Source organism: Chiroxiphia lanceolata, chromosome 5 (assembly GCF_009829145.1).
Source record: "Chiroxiphia lanceolata isolate bChiLan1 chromosome 5, bChiLan1.pri, whole genome shotgun sequence".
NCBI lineage: Eukaryota > Metazoa > Chordata > Aves > Passeriformes > Pipridae > Chiroxiphia > Chiroxiphia lanceolata.
Genome location: NC_045641.1, coordinates 35,875,171 through 35,895,421, shown reverse-complemented (window position 1 = coordinate 35,895,421; position 20,251 = coordinate 35,875,171). Strand labels below are relative to the sequence as shown.

Below are 20,251 nucleotides of genomic sequence, written 5' to 3'. Positions count from 1 at the left end.
TTAATTCACATTTGCTGCTACAGTGGTGTGAGTTGGGGGAAAAATGATTTCAAAGTGCCTTAAACCATTATTTGAGTTATAGCCTTTGGAAGATCAAATGTGCATAGAAAAACTTGCTACAGCAAATTAGTAAGTTTGTTTTAAGGAGGTTTTGACTATTGCTAAGCTATGATTTATAATGTGTAAAAGTAGCGACACCAGAATAGGAAGAGCACAACAGCAGGACTGATTCTGTGTTCCTGCCTCTTGCAGCTGCACAAAGCCCTCATCTCTGTTGTGCCAAGGGCAATTTTTAAAGTCACTTTAAGTGAAGGAAAAAAGTGCATCATTTTAATATTTTCATAAATGCCAGCAGGTCAAGGGAGGTGATCCTGCCCCTCTACTCAGCCCTAGTGAGGCCACATCTGGAGTGCTGTGTCCAGCTCTGTGCTCCTCAGTACAAGAGACATGGAGCTTCTGGGGTGGATCCAGCAGAGGGCTGCAAAGATGATCAGGGGACAGTCTCTCTTACAAGGAGAGACTGAGAGACCTGGACCTGTTCAGCCGTGAACAGATGACTGAGACCTCGTCAGTGCATCTGAAGGGCGGGAGCCAAGAGGACCCAGGCTCTTCTTGGAGATGCCAAACAATGGGACAAGAGGCAATGGGCAGAAAGTGATGCACAGGAAGTTCCACCTGAATACAAGGAAGAACTTCACTGTGCGGGTGACCGTGCACTGGAACAGATTGCCCAGAGAGGTTGTGGAGTCTCCCTCCCTGGAGATATTCCGGAACCATCTGGACGCAATCTTGTGCCATGTGCTCTGGGATGACCCTGCTTGAGCAGGCCCACCCACTGTGAGCCCTTCCAGCCTTACCCATTCTGTGATTCTATAAATCACCTCACCTCTTTCAAGATTCAGAAACAGAGCATGTTTCAGTCCCAAAGACCATTTGACACCCCAGACAGCTCAGCAAAGCACAGGCTTCATTGCTCAGGGATGAATTCTCAATCAGACCTCCACATATCTCAGTATCTGATAGTGATTCAATTCAGATCAAGACCTTCTACTTGCAGACAAGCTTAGTGATGTAGGAATAATACAGTAGCAAGAGTCCTCAAGGACCAGTAATTCAGACATCAGTCACAATCTAGTTTGAGGCTTAACTTCAGTCAGACCAGTCACCTAAGTTTCTGAGCAGGTACAAATTTGATTGAGGAAGGAAACCAGAGAACTCTTCACAAAATCTAACACTTCAGGTGCTCACAACTGAAAATTTACGTTTTGTTGTGATTTATATATAGCGATTTTAGCAGGGCCAGTTATATCATTATGGCACATATAGCTGAAAGGGGAACTCTTTAATGCTTTGACATGAAGATACAAAGAACCAAAGTTTCTACTGAAGCCTGCATCACGCTAGTAGGGAAATATTACGTGTAATGGATGTTACAAAAGCTCCAGAACTGTTGTCCAGGGATATGAAAACCTTCTTGAGAACTGAGTTTCCAATGGTCTAAGTTATCTAACCAACACTATGCATGGACCACGTAATGTTGTTTCTTAAGGAGTTATGAAAACAAAACATCTCCTGATGTTTCTAGGGTTTTGTTCATTTGTTGGCTACATATACCTTTATTGAAATTATGCCTTAAAACACTGACTTGGGAAGGATTAAAGAGAAAATAGGGAATTTTGAAAAATCACCACCATATTTTATAGTCTCCAGAAGAAATCCAAAAGGCAACCTGGACTTCAACCTTTTTATTTTCTTAGTTCTTTCTTTCAGAATTTATCAGTACTATGCTAAGAAATTCCTTTTGGGTTTTCTGAAACATAGCACATTGAAATTGCTGGCATGTGATTCACTAGCCCATAGTTGACAGCAACACTACTACCACAACAAAAAAATCTAAATCTACGTGCATGACAAAGATGTGACAGAAAACTAGCAGAACATGAAACAGAAGTTTGGAGACAAATTTAAAGACTTCAGGTCATCATGATCAGTTTGGGTTGTTTTTTTTTTTACTACTGAGTAATGAGTGCAATATGGAGGCAAGATGAAGGCAGAGACAGGTACCTGAAACAATGATTTAAAGAAAAGCAAAAAAGGTTATTAAAAAAAAAAAAAGACAATACATTGACACTAACCCTGCGAACTACTGAAGTAATCCACAGACAATTTTTAATGTAAAATCAATAGTTTATTGCCATGCTACAATTTATTTTTTTTTTCAAATGAAGTTGGCACTGGTAAAGGGGGGAAAATGTTTCATAATACATAACACATTTTTTAAAAATGCACATTTGGTAAGCTTTCTCAATAATGGCAGCTTAAAACAAGTGAAATTAATTTTTTAAGATTAATGTGGAATGACATAAAAATACAATCTTTCTGCATAGTATAAGAAATACGGAATGTTTGTAAAAACAAATTCATTTAACAGGGAATATTACTTGAAATTTTATAAACAATTTGGCAATGGTACTCCCACTGTTTAGACTTTTTCATATAAAAGAAATAAAAATCTAGAAAGCTACCTTTATACAAAGTTGCTATATTTATGTCTTTAAGTAGGAAAAAACATTTTATAATGCAAATTAGGACATACAATAATCTTACAATATGATACAATGTAATGACAAGAAAGGAACATACAATATAAGATTTTGGCCTTTGTAGAAATGTATTTCTGCATTTAATAAATGCATTTGTGGCACACTGGTGACTACTGTATCCTTACTACCTACCAGTCAGCTTTCATGCTAGGGCAGTATTCAGCTGTCTGCAGTTGGGCTGAGACACAGAAATGCTTTTGAGGAGACCAAAAGTGATGCTGCAATGAAGCGAGATGTGAAAAAGGCAACGTGCCTGCTGGTTGAGTCCCCATACTGTGGGACACCATATAACACTCTTTCCTTTCATACCAGAGCATTTCTTACACATTCAGTTAAGTACCAAAGTCTTGCAAGTGAGAACATCTGTGTTTGCAATTTGGCAAAATTCCAGGGAAAATACAAAGTTAGTACCAAATATATATTATATATAAAATGTGGGTGTATGATATACACACATGTTCTAATGCAAAAAACTGCATTATTATGGATTTAAATTTGCTGACATCCATTCCTAAATAACATGGCCATTAAAAAAAAGGTGTAATCCCAATCTTTCACTCAATTTAGAATCACTTCCTCTTTCATACAGAATAGTCAAAGCAACATACATGCAAGTATGACTAAGAAATCAAAATTCCTGTAATTATCTGAACTCTGACCACAACAAATAGGATTTGTTTTTCAGTACGTGTAATTAAATATATTTATATTTTTACAGTATTTTTAGACCATTCCTGAAGAACTTGACACCAGGTCTTCAGGTGTAACAGAGCTGTCAGCAGAACTTTATCTTGCAGAACATATCCAGTGGCCCTTGAAGTCAACAGGAATCATCTGTTCAGCTTCAAAGGACACTGCATGCAGACCCAACGAGCTCTGGAAGCCCTGCTAACAAGGAAGATTCCCTGATGACACCAAACCTTCTTCTAAGACCTCCTTTCCTATTGTCAAAGGGAAGGACCAGAGCAAAGGATACATGGACTCTGGGCTCTCTGGGTTGCTTGGCAGGTGGTGTTGGAATGACCATGAACAGCACAGCCCCAGCAGCAGGGATTGGCAAGGTAAGCTTCATGGCACCTTTTGCACTACGGCTTCTCATGGGAAGCAGAGGAGCTGCTTCCCCCCCACTCATCGCTTGGCAATTCAGTCACCACAGGTCTCAGACATGAGCTCTGACTGGGACCCCAAGGCATTTAGTACTTTGCAGACACAGAGGAAGACGGTCCTTATTCTGAAGGGCTTCAGCCTATTTTTTAATCATAATTTTTACATAATCTCCTTTGTATATACACATATTTGCTACATAAAACAGAATTACACCAAAGTAATGGATATAGCAGAAAACGTTGTCACAATATATGTATATTACCACGCTAAATAATTACTAAAACTGCAAGAAAAATTTCAAAAATGCCCTTCATAATATATAAAAATATAGAAATGTCCAACACTTGTTTCATCAACTTTATCTCTCATATTCTATCTGTACACCTACATATTTCCAAACAAAATACTGCGTTAATCTGGAGTAAACACTGTGTTAGGGCAATATCCTCCTAAGACATCTGACAGACTTAGTAACGTATCTTGTAGCACAGTACCACAAGAAATAATGTATACATGGTCAGAGTTGTAGATGCTAGGTTGCTCTTTTTAGTTTTGTTTTTTTCTTCTGATGCACTTATCTTTTCCAAAAGAGGAAGTAATTCCTAAAGATTGTGAAAGAACCTCAATTCATGACTTCCTGTCTTTTTCATATATGCTCTGTAAGAAGGACATCAACAAACCTGACTCCATCTTAACGCAGTTTTTTGTGGTGGAATTTCTTCTGGACTTGTTTTTTTTTGGAGTGTATATGAATTTAAAATAAACATATAATAAATGAACTTAGGTTTATATTAAGTAAATACTGTCAATATAAATGCCTGAATTGCTACCTCAAGGAAGAGATGGGAAAGATCGTATCATTAAATTCCAAAACCACCTAATTCTATCTATCACACTGAAGGACCAAACTCCTTTAGGGGACATAGAAGAATTTCAGATTTAAGTCCACTACTAGTTCCTATTCTATCAGTTTCATCTTATTTGCAGCCATTAAATAAATTAGTACAGTGCAGAAATGGAACTTCACCATTGATCCCACCTTTACATGAAGAGAATACTGCTTAGAAATAGAGGTCCAAATCAGATACATCGTTACATGCTCAAAGCAGTAACTGACATTAATCAGAACTTCCATTTTTACTTCACCGACAGTGAATAAAAACAATCTGCTCTCTCCTTACTCTGTCTCATTGAGAAGTCATTAAATATAAAACAAAAACAAGGACAGCCAGATTTTGAGCCAATACACACTGTCAAAAAACAAGCAAAATCAACTGCTGGTCTGTCACATACCAAAGCAGCTCTGTTTTGACACTGTTTTGGACTTTGTACAGCTTACATATTTCTGTGACATTTTTTACACCCAAGCTACAGTCAGAGGTGTAAACACACACACAAATATCCAAACATCTGGGGGCGGGGGACATACACACACACACACACACACACACACCCCAGGGGGTTTAAGCAATTTATTATATGAAATGTCTCCTCGAATAGTTAAGTTTCCTATAAAAGCTCTGCAGACTTTAATAGGAACAGGAATAGTGCTTCAATGCACACCATCACATTCAACCCCTGTCATATGCAAAATGTATTTACTGGGGGAAACAGAAGATTATTTTCCTGATATAACAGTGGATTAAATTCTCACTACCTGTATTTCTACTACAATCTTTATGTACTTTTGGTCACCGTTTCATCTTTTTTACCAACTCAGTTTCCTTGTTTAAAAGATACACTAATGTATATCTTTCCCAAATCATTGCATTAAAGGAATACCTACAGTTAAAGGCTTTCCCTTGTCAAATATGCTTGAAGGGCAGCAGCCAACCACATGTCATGGATGAAAAATAGAACTGATGGAGATGTTACCATTTTTGCAGGACCTTGTTTATGTAAACTTAATATGTCTCATTAACTAAAGAAAATAGTTACATATTTGTAGTTTCTTGGTCTATACATCTGTGGGCCCAAAATAAATACGATCTAAATACTGTGGAGAGATTTCAGCTGAAAACTGAATCCTAGATTACAGAAACTAAATCCAACATCACAGCCTTTAAAAGAAAAATTGAAAAAAATATTTACCAAGTCTAAAAGAGTAAAGTGCATTGCAACTGCATCTACTTCAAGGGGCAGAAAATAAAGAATGCTAAAGATGAGTAGTATGGGTAACAGGGAATACTCAATATGTTTGCAGCATACACAAAATGAGAAAGCATTATCCCACCTGTAAAAAGTAAGATGTTAAAAAAGTAGTCCTGGAAAACATGTCATCAGACTCGTTAGTATAATTAAGGCTACAAAAAGTTGAAACTTCAGTATGTTCTCAATTCTAGGGACCAGAGCTAGGAAAACATTGCAAAACTTGCAACAAGATAAAAAAATTCTCAGACCATTCCTTTTATCTGAAACTATTCAGACTAAATGCATAGGACAGTGCAGTGGAACTAAGGAGAGATATGTGTGGTTGTTGAAATTTCAGCAGGTTACTTACGATCTACCTGAAACCTGTTTCCATATTTGGCACTTAAGAATATTACTTTCCTGCCTCACAGGTGTGTTTTTAGGGTCCAATTAATTTGTCCAAACTATACAGATGAGGACCAAATATTTCTAAGCAGCTAGTTAGATCAAACACGTTTGTCTGAAAACACAAGCTGAAGCATCAGTTCAGCTCACAAACTTAAGTGAGCTATACACTAAGAAAAAGAATCACACCAGTATTATTAATCCAGTATTTTGCAATGCATGGTAATTTCTCTTCAGTACAGACCAAGACTGGTCCATAGCATAAGGTGAGGCAAGGGCAAAGATGTGTGGGAACACTTACAGAATCACAGAATCAATTAAGTTGGAAAAGACCTCTGAGATCATGAAGTCCAACCTATGACTGAACACTACCTCATCAACTAGACCATGGCACTCAGTGCCACCCACATTCAGTCTTTCCTTAAACACCTCCAGGGACGGTAACTCCACCACCTCTCTGGGCAGCCCATTCCAATGTCTAATCTTACATTCTGTGATGAATTTCTTGCTAATGTCTAACATAAACCTCCTCTGGTGCAGCTCAAGACTATGTCCTCTTGTCTCATCACTAGTTGCCTCGGAGAAGAGGCTGACCCCCACCTGGCTCCTTTCAAGAGACTGCAGACCTGTAAAATGCCTAGCTTTAGGTAGTCATTACCTTTTTGAGTACCAAGGTCTCATCACAAGTCAACAAGCCTATCACACGAATATGCAAAGGCTGATCATGAAATCATTAATGAGGATTGTTTTGGGTTTTTTTTAAATCTCGTTTAAGGTCCTCATAATGGTCTCAGTGACTCCCATCTTTTACTTCTGCAAATTATAGTCTTTATGCATCTGGTATTTCAGTACCATACAGTCTGTAAAAAATAATTAAAGTCAAAGTGAAAAAGTTGCCTGATACCAGCTAATGGTGTGGCAAGACACATGTATTTCAGGTGCTACTACTGATGCCACTACTAAATGAGAGAAGACCAAAGAAAAAAGAGGAACAGAAATACACACCAATTTAAAAGACTGAAAATAACTGTAGTTTTTTTTTTAATAAAACTTCAACTCAGATATTGCATGAAGACCCTTAATGCTTTTCCAGATCTCCAAATGGCTTTTTGTGCATGTTTTTCCTCACAGTTCAGGGGTTATTTTACATCATACCAGTTCACACAAGTGTCAGTTCCTTTGCAATCACAGGCTCAAGAGCAATCTCTTCTACTGCTAGTACCAAGGTGCGCCTGCAATACTGCCAGAATTCTAAGATTATTCAGAGTATTAATAAACAAAACAAAATAAAAACTTCTAAGGGTGCATCTGGCGTATTCAACAAAGAACATTCTACCTGGATGTACCTGTAACACTGAGCAGCCATCATTGTGACCAAATTCACCAACTGCAAAAGGAAAGAATTACGCTTGTAGATAATACTACCTTCAGATAATTTACTACATATCTTTCTAAATTAAAGTATACTATCACCTATGGATGCACACTGCTAGAATGTACAACTTTCTATAAAGAACTATCGAGTCCAGTACCCTGCCTCCCGTGTAACCTGTGTTTGATGCTTTAGTGGAAGACAATAACTGCATAATAAACCTTTCCAGTTGTGCAATAATGCATGCTGCTGGAGAGCTGGGATATTTCTGTCAGGCATAAAAAAGTAGAACACTGGACAAAGACAACTATTTGACCTTCAAGAGTCTTTCTTTGTCAAATGCAGAGAATAAGACAAACACATATATGACCCTGAACAATAATTAAAGATATGTACAAAATTTTGACTTTTAAAACGAGACATTATGGAACAAATAAAAAAGAAACATACAAATGCAAAGAAAGAAAAGGACAGTGAACTAAGAAATGACAAGAGAGCCTTAATTCATACAGCCCACCTGTGAATTCCTTCACAAAAAACCCCAAAACTCTAATGGGATTAAAATTTTGCCAGATTTCACAGGGAATTTGATATGCAACTTGGAATTCTACTCTAGCGGAAGGAGCTTAAGGCTGGATTTAGATGTGTTTATAGCTCTGATCAACGAACATCAATGTGACCTCTCAAAAATCACACAAGTTGAGAAAACTGTCAGGAATTAGAGGCCTTCTTGCCCACAGGCAAAAAAGGTGTGGTGTTTATATTCCTTGAGATGAACCAATGTATCTTGTGTGTGTCAAACTGAGTGAATTAGTGTATTACATACATTTCATTCTGGAGGAACCACTTCAATGAGAAATGAATGTAAGATATGTATATTGAAAGATTAGGTTTACCTGCTAATAATGCACATATCAAGAGGCTTTAAAAAGTGTTATAAATGCCATTAATGAGTATAGGCACCAGACCAGAATATTTATAAATTCAAAACCAGCATGTCACTCAGACTCTAATCAATTAAGGAGGCACTGTGAAAGGTGGTGATGCTGCTATGCAGTAATTACTTCTACTGTAGAATGAAATAGTGTTACCTAGATGAATACTTGCTCTACATTAATTCCCTTTAGTTAGACAAGTACATGAAGTATGCAGAAAAAGTTCTATTAGTCTATAAAAGGCATTAGTGTTAAGAAATGCAAAGTACTCGCATCTTCAATGTTATAAACTTCACAAAAGGTGCAAATGATTCAATGCTTCCCAGGCTCACATAGGCAGGTCAGTACTGTTATGTCTAGTTTTCCTAGAAGTACCATCATCTCGGGGCAGTGCTTTTTGCAAGCTTGACATAGCAGCAGTTCTTTCAATGTCTATCACAGCATACAGGTCTGTGCGCCTGGTTGGAGTTTGCGGAAGTGGAGTGGTGGGGGTTTTTGGAGTCTGAGGGTTGTCAGAGTCACTACCACCTTCCAAGTCAACCTGTATATAGTTGAGCTGCCTGTGTTCTAAACTTGGACGCCTAATGTCAAAGTTAAAGACTGTTGGGGTACAGTCCCGACGTCGTGCAAATTCTATTTTATGAGCACTTGCTGGTACTGTTACATTCTCTGTATTGACATAATTATGCATTAGATCTAGGTTATTGTGGTAGCCATTCAGAGATGGGGTCTTTGGTCCTAAACTGTCATCTTCATCTCTACTCAGCTTGCGAGCTTCCCAAACAGGAGGCAAGGATGGCAAGTTCTCATAGTTCAACAGCGCAGTTCTCCTCTGAGCAGAGTTGTTAATGTTCTGGGTGTCTGAGGTACTGGTTGATGTCAAGCGACCTCTCCTGACCCCTGAGGCACTAGGGATTGATAACCTATTTATATTTTCATACACCAGTTTATTACCAGATGGTGTTTCTCTACGTTCATCGCTGTCGTACCCAGTGTCCCATTCAGTGTTGTTTGTGCTGCTGCCGCTAACTTGATCTCTCCCAAGTTGCTCCAGTTTCTCTCTTTCCATTAACTGCCTTTGAACAGGTGTTGGTCCTAAAACAAATTTGACTCCTTCAGGCTCCAGGAGAACCTGAGCATCTCTGTCATCAGTACACATCTGATCTTCTTTCACTTTAGTTATTTCAGTGTTTGAAAGCTTTGATTCCAGTGGCACATGCACACTCAATCGATTTTTTCTTTCTTCTTGTACTCCAGTAGTGTTGACGTAAGTGTGCACCTAAAAGAGGAAGAAAAAATGAGGAAATTCAAATGCTCTTTGTGCCTCTTTTTCCCCTCTCCAAATTTCTTTCCTTCTTAGCTCCCCACTTTTCTAATAAAAATACCAGAAAATAAGATTTTGTTATGGCAGGCGTTTAAGAGTAAAGGTCACCTCTCACGTTTTGTTGAACTGTGGTCAGTTTTGGGTTTTTTCCCTGAAATTTTGTTGTTGGTTTTGTTAATGCTACTATAACAAAAGAACCGAATTTATATTTTAGATTAATAATTAGTTTTATTTGATGTTTTATCTCAGTTGTGCTCTAATTCTCACTTTTCAGGTTCTATTACAGCTCTGCTCTGATCAGGGCAAACTTGGGCTGCTCCTTACTTCATTACATCCATTAACTCATTACTTCACACAGACAGATTAGTGAGAGCTTTACTTTTTTGTCCCTTACCATGACAGTGACCAACAGTTATTTTCCTAAATTTGTCTTTGTAATTTCCACATTGCAAAGGAAACTTGCAAATCAAAACAAAACAAAACCATAGAGAGACCTAAAAAAACCGTCAGGCTCTTGCCTTGTGTACTACTGCAGGAACAAAAAGAGAGGTTGGGTCTACTGAAAGAACAGTCAATTCTTTCTTCAAGAGCCAACAGCTTCATAATAACAGAAACTGAAATAGAAAAATATATAATTCCATATGAAGAGTGGAACTCAGAATTAAATAGAAGCAGGAGTTGTCACCATATGCTGCTAGGAAAGGCAAAAATATACTACTAGGTTATCCCTCCAATTTCCCAAAGTGGATCAACACAAGGCTGAATGGGAAACACTGGATTCTTTCTCTAAATTTTAATTCTGTGTCTGGATACCCAAACAGCAAAAGTAGTATTTTACAGCAGCAGTCGTGTAGCCTTCCAAACCTCTCTGTCAAGCTCTACAGGCTGAAGTGTTATTTACAGCTCACTTGACTCTTACGCTGATACTTTAACTCATTTACGCTTCAATAACTCCAACAATAACACCTGAACTATTCCGAGGTAGCTCCTAACAAATCCTTTCCCACAAGACAGTTCTCTGCACTCTGCTCTGGTTACCCTCTCTGTTTTCCAATACTGCTTCTTGTCACACAGAGAAATCTTCCTAAACCACATGACATTATTAAACTTGACTAACATCTGACATTTTCATCAGCAACCTGAATGATGAGAGAGAACACACCCTCTGAGAGTTTTCAGTCTTTCCCAGACTGGTAGGCTTTCCATTGAGAGGGATCTCAGCAGCCTGGAAAACTGACCTCATGGAAACCTCAGCAACAGCAAAATGCAAAGTCCAGTGCCTGGTATAGACCACCACCAACAGGCTAGACACCAACTGACTTGAAGAGGAGCCTTGCAGCAAAGTTGGGGGTCCAGGTAGATGGTAAGTCAAATGTGAGTCAGCAGCATGCTCTGGCAGCAATGAAAAAACAAACCTGCACTGGTTTGTGTTAGCAGTAGCACAACCAGTAGGTTAAGGAACATGATTATTACCATCAACTCAGTTCTTGTGAGACTGAATCTGAGCTCCTCAGTACAAGACAGACATCACCATACTGGAGAAAGGCTAGTGGAGGGCTGGAGCATGTGACATACAAGGAGAAGCTGAGAGCACCGTCTTTGTTCCATCTTAAGGAAAAGGCCAGGGAACCACCTAACAGCTGTTTTCAACTACCTAACATATAAAGAAGACAGAGCCAGACCCTTTTTGGAGATATTCAGCAAAAGGCTAAGGGGCAGTGGACAACAGCTGTAACAAGAAAAAAATCTGATTACATATTAGGGAGAAATGTTTTTACAACAAAGGTGGTGAAACACTGGAACACATGGCTCAGGTTCTATGGAATCCCCTTGTTTGCAGTATTAAAAACATGACCAAGACAAAGCTCTGTGCAGCTGTCTCTAACTTAAAAATTTGATCTAAAGGACTAGAGGTCCCTTATAATCTAAAATATTCCATGATTTCTATTTGCCAAACAGAAGACTTACACATAAAGTAGCTTTTTGACCAGGATCTCTCATTATAATGTACAATTACTTGTGTTTAAAAATAATTACTGACATTTTTGAAAATAGTATAATGCAAATACATACTTTCTATATTTTATTTGTATATAAATATAAAGCTATCCTACAAAGTATCATTTTAAAGAGGCAAAATATAATAAAAATTATATAATAAACACTTTTCTGAGGTACTTAAAAATACGGTAGAAATACATTACACCTGATACTGAAAAACACAAGTGAAAGCCTACAGAAAAGTCATTATAAAAATCTGAAGAAATGTGGAACCTAAGTTGTATGAGAGGAAAAAAACCACTCACTTGCTCTTCTGCTACAAGTAAAGGATGTGTTGATTCTTCACCGACAGAGGGGAGGCGTGCACTTCCCACAGAAGGATGTCTGCTGGAAGGATGTGATGAAGCATCTCCAAAAGATGGGTATCTGGGATAGCCATTAGGTAAACTTTGTGCATTGAACCCAGGAGCTGATTCAATTAGAAAACAAGCAAAACCATATTAAAATAGAACATTTTACTGTATATTAGTAAGATGCTTTATATATTCATTTTCAATTTTCAAAAGGGAAATTAAAATATGTAAAACAGTATTAAATATTCACAAGGCTCAATTTTGCTTGGAGGAAGGAAACAGACAGCAGAGAATAGCATCCCAGTATTTACTGGGAAACATGTCTGAAGCAACTATGAAACCTGGGTGTTACACACTGCAGTCCTCCCCCTAAGCTCCCTATCCAACTTTCTATCATTAACGTGTCTCCCTGACAAACAGAGACTTATTTACCTAAGCTTCCATTCCTCTAAAATCATCAACAACCTGGAATTCCTAGTTTCAAATATCAAGCCATCTGGGTGAGATTACCTACAGTCTTCTGGTATTTCTGAAAGCACTCCAGTCTGCCCGTCCTCCTACTTCGAGCAAAAGAAAAAAATTCCAAAGCCACTGTACATGTGGTTTTACCAGTACTTTTTTTCCCCTAATAAAAAGGTTGGAACATTGCCCAACATTAACATTTCTCAGAAATGCTACAGGTAAAACATGTTGATATATTATAAAGCAATTCAATAGGTGTATTTGTAAGTGTTCTCATGCAACAACTAAGTTCCCAAAACTTATTTCATAGAGGTGAAGAATTTTACTATGGCAGTTCTGCTTCCAAGACTTAGGGTTCTCAAAAGAGAATCCTCAGCAAGTACCTCAATAGACTACATTACTGGTAGTTAGTCTCAGCTTTCAATTAGCTTTCTTTTTAATTATTTAAAGATTAAATGCAAATCAAATGCTATTTTCAGCTAAGTACCACATTGCATTCAGGTATGTCATCTGACAGTAGAACCATACTTACTGGTAGGTGTTCGAGGGGTTCTTGGAACTTCCAATTCAGTTTGATGATTATTCCTTTCTACTACTGGTTCTTCTACCACATTTATGCTATTATTCTGCATTATCTCTTGTAACATGTTAAATAGCTCTTCTGCCCGGGCACATTTAAAGGCAAAGATTCCTACAGGTACACACACACAAAAAAATTAAAAATCCTTTAACTTTAGGAAACATGCCTTACAATATATATAACTTTCAAGAAATAGAACTGGAATCCACATAAAGAATACCTGTTAAAGAAGCAAAAATGTTATGAAATTTTTATTGTACCAAAACACACAAATTTACTGTGAGAACCTTTAAAGTGGTTATCTCATAGAAGAATAAGATTCCCATGCACCAAAAGTGCATGGGAACAGAAAACTGATTCAGTTAAGAGCAAAACTAAGTTTTGAGTGGTAAATGGGGGGGGGGGAAACACCACAAGGTTCTTTCTTTTAAGCTCATAAAAAAGATACCTACTAAATAAATACAATTTTTAAAAATCTTTAAATGAAACTACAGTGGTGCTACAAGGTCACATTTCCTAAATTGGATTTCTATTAAATTACCATAAAAAGATACCTGCATAACAAAAAAGGATTTAAACACTGAGTAAAAGCTTAGTTTCTTTAAGAGGATTAAAATGAAAAGCTAGTAAGACAAACTGTGTGAAACAGACAGTAACAAACTAATTGCTTTAGGCTAATAGACACAGAACACAAAGTTAGCAGCAATACTGACTATGTTGCGTGTGTATTGTGCCACTTTGCCTTTTGAACAGCAGGGAGCGTCCCAACTTACCCTCACCAGCAAAGTCGCAGCTTTGGATTATTCTTCCATTGAAAGCATGAAGTTAAAGTTGACATGCTTGTTAAACGGGGGTGCAGGTGCTCATTTTTCAAAGTGAGTATTACAATCTTAAAACACTCTTTACTAAAAACTACCTATCAATATAGCTACTCCGACTGGAAATGCAGTTATGTGAATATGCTGGCAATTACTATCATCATGTATTTATTTAGGGACGCAGAACTGTGACAGATCAGAACTACAAGAAATGCTCCACATGGCAGAGGTTCACAAAAACCCAGCTGAGAATATACCAAGCGGTTTAGGAGGAATGACACTCAATAATAATATTGAGCTGGTGCACTGAATAAGCTTCATGCTTGTAACACTGCAGCTACAGAGCTTCTACTACTATATTTCCCTGACCCATGATCCAGCTCAAGTACAATAGTCCATGTTTAATACTTTGTGTATTTCTGAAAATTCACACTTTATACTTAAATCTTAACAGATAAAAAATAGAATTTAAAAAAATCTAGGTTCACAAGCTTGTAAAGCTCCCAGTATGTTTCCAAGGAATTCAGCTGTCTTTAAATACATTCACATTAAATACAATGTGATCTGTCACACAACATGGTGACACACCAGGTTCTCCAAGTTTTCTATCCTGAATTATCTATTAGCTGTGCTCCTAAAACATGTCTTCAAGTTTTTTAACACCTAGCACAAACTCAATGTTTCACCATCAATGCACTCTGACAACTAATCAATAGATATAATTTGAGATTAAAGGGAAAACACAAACAAGAATACTGACTAATGCAAGTTACTCAGCAGTATTCAGTGAATTCTCAAATGAAAAACTCAGTTAATACACAAAGCGAAGATGAGGTTTTGCAACTGTGCCCACAAAACCCAGTGTAGGTCTCAGGAACAATGCTCCATTGCAAAAGGACAGCAAAGAACATTTTCTGCCAGATTTCTTTTTTCTCAATATTCACAGTATTTTAATATCACATAAGGAAGTCAAGAAACAAAAGAGGGAGGAAAGGGTTGCTGCTTACACAGCCTGCTTAATCTCCTCTGTTAAAAAAAAAAAAGAATAAAGCAATTGGGAGGAAAGCAGAGAAGTCAATTAGACTCGGTGGAAAATTTTGCACACTTGCTAAAAGACTGTGGAAAAGAACCTTCAAATTAGTATTTTCAGTTAAATATTATTAGTATCTCTTTTCAATGTTTAAAAGAAGCAATAAATTAAGCCTGCAAAATCAATTACAGTGATTATCTTCAAAACAAAGTTTATTACTTTCTGTTTAGAATTCTGAAAATTTATTTTAGCACTGTGACATTTGAAAACATCTCCATTTCTTATTAGGAGACAAACTGAGAATGTCTTCTAAAACACTTATAAAAAAGAATTTGTCTGCTTGGACAATGAAGATTTACCAGGTTTACTTATGATCAAGTTCTTTGATCTTCCTGATTTTTTTACAGTGAAATTAAAAACCAAAAATTGCAGTTTCTAAATATTGTTATTGATAAAAACCACTAGTAAATGCTAAAAATTTGTTAAAAAATTGCAACTTAATTTCACAACATATGAATACATAAGAATTCCAACTACACACAGCTACTTCACAGTAGAAAGATACAAAATGAGGCCAAGACCTCAACCAAAACATCCACCCCAGGGACTGCTGCAGTGAAGAGAGAAAAGCCTGAATCTTCTCAGAGGCAGCCAACCTTGGCCAAGGCAGGCATGGTCTGGGAACTGGAAAGGTAACTATCTTCCAGTGAAAGCCACACAGAAAATAACTGAGCATAGCTGAAGTATACACTTCATACCAAAACACGTAAAAATTTGAGAATTATGTAATTGATATAATTGAAAGTGGTAATTTGCTTTAGGAAGAGGATGAAACACAAGTATGTTACTGAAGATAATAATAAGGTGGGGACATTCAGTTCACATCAGCGCTCTAGTCTTTTAAAATCTAAAAATAGATAATTCTTTGAATTATGAAGAGATTCCTCCACAGTTCCAGATTCCACTGCCTCCCCCTGAAAGTCAAGGCAACCTCTGAGGCAGGAGAATTTCCCTGTCAAAACCACCTCTTAAGCTGACCAAAAGTATTCACACACAGAAGCTTCAAGTCCTCCAGACCTACAATGCCAAAAACTATGTGCAACTCAAATCCTCATTCCTCATAAGGTAATTTTTTCCCAGAAACCACACTCACACATAAAACTATAGCCTTTATAACCCTTGCCAAAGGACCAGTAAATATCTTCCAACATCAAATAAATTTCCAAAATCTTTATGTACAAAATTTCCACATACCTTGTCCAGTTTGACACCTTCGACCACTTTCAAAAGAGAAAAGATTTGAGTCGTAGCCATAGCGACGGAGACAGAGGTAGTGCCATTTTACAGAGTCCCTTTTACGGGTGTACAAAATCAATTCTGTATCTGTAAGTTCCATTATGCCAGAACCCAGTTCATTACCATCATCATCCACATTAATAACCTATAAAAAAGAAGTTAAAAAGTATTAGGTAAGTACTCTTTTGAGAAACAATACCACTTCTAATAATCTAGTTACGATCCTTGAAGTAAAAGTTTTTAAAAAAACCCAACCAAACAAAAAAAAGAACAACTCACCAAACCAGTTCCTTTGCTTCCCCAACCCAGAATTAAAATAATACTTATTTAAAAGCAATATGAATGAAACTGCCTAACATTACTGTAAAATCTGGTAAGAAATTTAAAGTAGAAGAGATTCATAAGTCAAATACTTTTTTTTAAACTGGCTTTATGTACATATTCAAGTATTTCCACATGCATAAGGCATTCCTCAGATAATGGAATCTCTCAGAGCCCCATTTCTAAAAAAGAAAGTATTTGCTTTGTCATATAATCCCACTCACAGTTGGGAAAAGGAATAAAAAAGGGTAAATGGCTCCAGGATAAAGCTTCCTTCACATACATTATAGCCTTACACTGCGCTGAAGCACCCAACAATTTTAGATATTTTGCTGCCTTTTTAAAGTCAACAAATAACTCAAATACCCTATAGTTACCTTGTGTGAAAACATGTGTATAAAGCTTCAACTCTTATTCTGTTCTGCATTTAAACTATTTTGAGGTCATCTGCATCCTTTATGGAATTTGGACAATATATATTTTCCCCTGCATGTATTTTATCTCACAATGCTGCTTTTAGTGCAATTCTTTGTTATTCATTAAAAAGCTACCAAAAATTTCCCCTATGGAATTAATGTTACTCCTTAAAGAGACATTTTCAACTTGAAATCTAGTCAATTGAAAAGAATTAGGAATAGTTTCATCTGCCACTGAGGCTTATGCCAATTTTCCTCATTTTGCAAATTACATTCTTTCATCTTCTCCCTCCTGCTGCTAAATCAGCGATCCAAACAATAGAGAAATTCCACAAGGAGAAAATTAGGAACTACTTACACAAAGTGATGTCAAATGCATAAAGAGGAAGAAAACAGATAAATATTTTATCCTTCAGCTTTCTTTACTGACAATATTAAACATTTCCCTAAGGCAACACATGAATCATTTTTCACTATGGAAGAATTACATTCCTTTGTCAACTCAGAGTTTGGAGCACAGAAGCAAATCTGACTTGTGTGACTATGCAAAGGTATGCTTACTTAAAGTCACTGGCTTCAGCAGTTTCATGTTTAGCATGTTAAGCACATGAACAAGTGTTCACAAGCTTATAAATTCCAGAGATATATGGGACAAAAGCATATTTAGAAATAAATTTCTTCCAAATAAAGGGCGAAAGTTCTCAAAATGCTACAATCAGTAGTGACCTTCAAGTAAAATCAGCAGTCCTAAAATTTTCTATTGCTGACCCTGCATTCAGGTTCACAATTAAACTTCTCTAATAGCTCTTCCCTTATGCTTATGGATACTTTCCTAACTTCTGTAACTTCCCAGAGGCAACAACACTTACTTGGCCCCTACCAACTGAAATGGAGATGGATCAAAGCACAGGGCTTCTTCTCCTCCCTAGAGATCAAAACTGTCCTAAAAAGCCTACCCTTAAAAAAGAGGATCCCTCAAAGGGGCAGGAGAAACCTGCAACTCTGCAATGTTTCAACTATTCAGAAATCTGCACTCTGTTTTCATTTAATTTTTTTCAATCCCAGATCTACTCTGCAAGAAAGCAACAAAATAATTCACAGCATACGATGTAAGTTGCGTACCTTAAACTTGTTTCGGTGGTTATCTGGGACAGTTTCTTTATCTGGACAGCTACAACAGCTACCCATGACTTCTTTAGAAGACCATCTGATCTCTAAAGGGAAAAAAAAAACCCAACCAACAAAGTCATTTAGGATAAGTAAAAATAGAGTAACATCAACAAAACAACCAAATGCAAATTTGGTTGTTATTGCAAATTACAATTCTTCATGATGAATTTTGCAATCATAAGTAACAAAAAGTCAACACAGATAGTACAAGTATAGTAGTTAAGTTAGATTTGGCATTAAGGAGTGGTAACACTGAGCTGTTAAAGTCCTACCAATAATTCAACCTGAGGTTACTACCAAACAGACACATCTGATCTGTCACCTTAATTCCATGGTAGCAGCTTAGGGGAAAACAAAAACCAACAACTTACCGAGTGTGATTTTCATCTCCTAAACCGGGGCCTAAATGATGACTCCCTGGCTCAGGCTGCTGAGCACAGCCCTAGTGCCGCCCCTAAAAAGCCCTGGGCTGTAGGAGGTTACCAGGCACAGGCAACACCAAGATCACACACGGCAATCCTGAAAGGCTGCCTTGGCTTTGGCAGCTCCAGGGCTGCTTTGCAAGAGAGGGTGGAGGCATTCCAGGCCTGGAGGCAGCCGTGTGCTGGCAGCCATGCAGTGAAGTTCTGTGCTTCCACTTTTGAATATTTCCCATATAGCAATGTACATCAAATTATGTAATCAAAGTCAAGGGAAGGAAAAAACTCACATTCAACACAAATATTTTAAAATTTGGGGGGGGGGAAATCTATTGAGTACCATTTGAATTAAATTGTTATACATTTGCTATAAAATAGTAAAATACGCAACTAACACAGAACTGCATGACTAAATTAACGAAATAAAAAAATAAATACTTTATTTTTTGATATTTTCATTTAAAGGTTTTTGTATATATGGCAAAACTTTCATAAAACAGTACGATAAAATGTTCACACAACCAAATCTCACAACTTGCTGCTTCTCCCTCTATCACCATGCAGAGAGGAGTAAGCCTTGTATTTCTTAAATATGAGGAAGTCAGACAGAAGAAAACTTAACCCATTTACATCATCTTTATATTGCATAAGAACTAAAATTTTCACTACACAAATGAAAAATGGGACAAAATCCTGGAAGAAAGCTATTAAGTCAACAAGAGATATGACATTAGGAATCAAGAAGAAAGAAGACAGAATGAGTTGATAATTTTTCCTGACTAAAGAGGGAAAAAAATCCAATGTCACCTTAAGAAAACTATGACTTATTTTCTAGATGGGCATTTGTATTAGCATGCAGCAGTAGTATCCACAAAGCATTTTAGTCTGCTGAGAAATAAGGTGCAAGGAATACAATGAAGAGCATCTAACTCTTCCCCTCCTCTTGATCAGAAAAGCCACTCACAAGAGATACTTCTACCTTAGAGACTGTATAAACCTTTATAAATCTACCACCAACCCCTTGCAGAGGTGAAGCAAGAACTTAACAGAAAGTGTAACAACATGGCTTGGATTAATCCAGTCAGAAAGAGGCAGAATGTCAGACACATAATCAAAATCATGGATTCTTTAATGTCATTTCTCATCATAACACAAAAATATGCATTATTTGACAGAACTTTTTTTCCAAATCAAGATGAAATTGGAGGGTTGCTTGGTTACTTCTGCTGTAGAGAGATGCTATGTCACATATAATAATTTATTTTTATTTGCACAGAATCGTTTAGGTTGGAAAAGACCTCTGAGATCAATCATTGAGTCCAACCTATGACCTAATATCACCTTGTCAACTAGACCATGGCATCAAGTGCCACATCCAGTTTTTTCTTAAACACCTCCAGGGATGGTGACTCCACCACCTACCTCCCTGGGCAGCCCATTCCAATGCCCAATCACCCTTTCTGTGAAGAACTTCTTCCTGATGTCCAACATAAAGCTCCCCTGGTGCAG

General features: G+C 37.2%; 1 protein-coding gene across 2 annotated transcripts in view; it reads right to left on the bottom strand.

The window, feature by feature from the left end:
- Nucleotides 1-1,733: 1,733 nt before the first annotated feature.
- FRS2 (fibroblast growth factor receptor substrate 2) overlaps nt 1,734-20,251 on the bottom strand; it is a 53,431-nt gene continuing 34,913 nt past the window's right edge. For both annotated transcript variants that reach the window (XM_032687675.1, XM_032687674.1), the window contains exons 3-7: nt 18,276-18,367; nt 16,375-16,561; nt 13,225-13,383; nt 12,183-12,346; nt 1,734-9,831 (exon numbers count right to left, since the gene is read on the bottom strand). In XM_032687675.1, the coding sequence (XP_032543566.1) occupies nt 8,881-9,831; nt 12,183-12,346; nt 13,225-13,383; nt 16,375-16,561; nt 18,276-18,341 (1,527 nt within the window). In that variant the 5' untranslated portion in view covers nt 18,342-18,367 and the 3' untranslated portion in view covers nt 1,734-8,880. The remainder of the gene's footprint in view (nt 9,832-12,182; nt 12,347-13,224; nt 13,384-16,374; nt 16,562-18,275; nt 18,368-20,251) is intronic.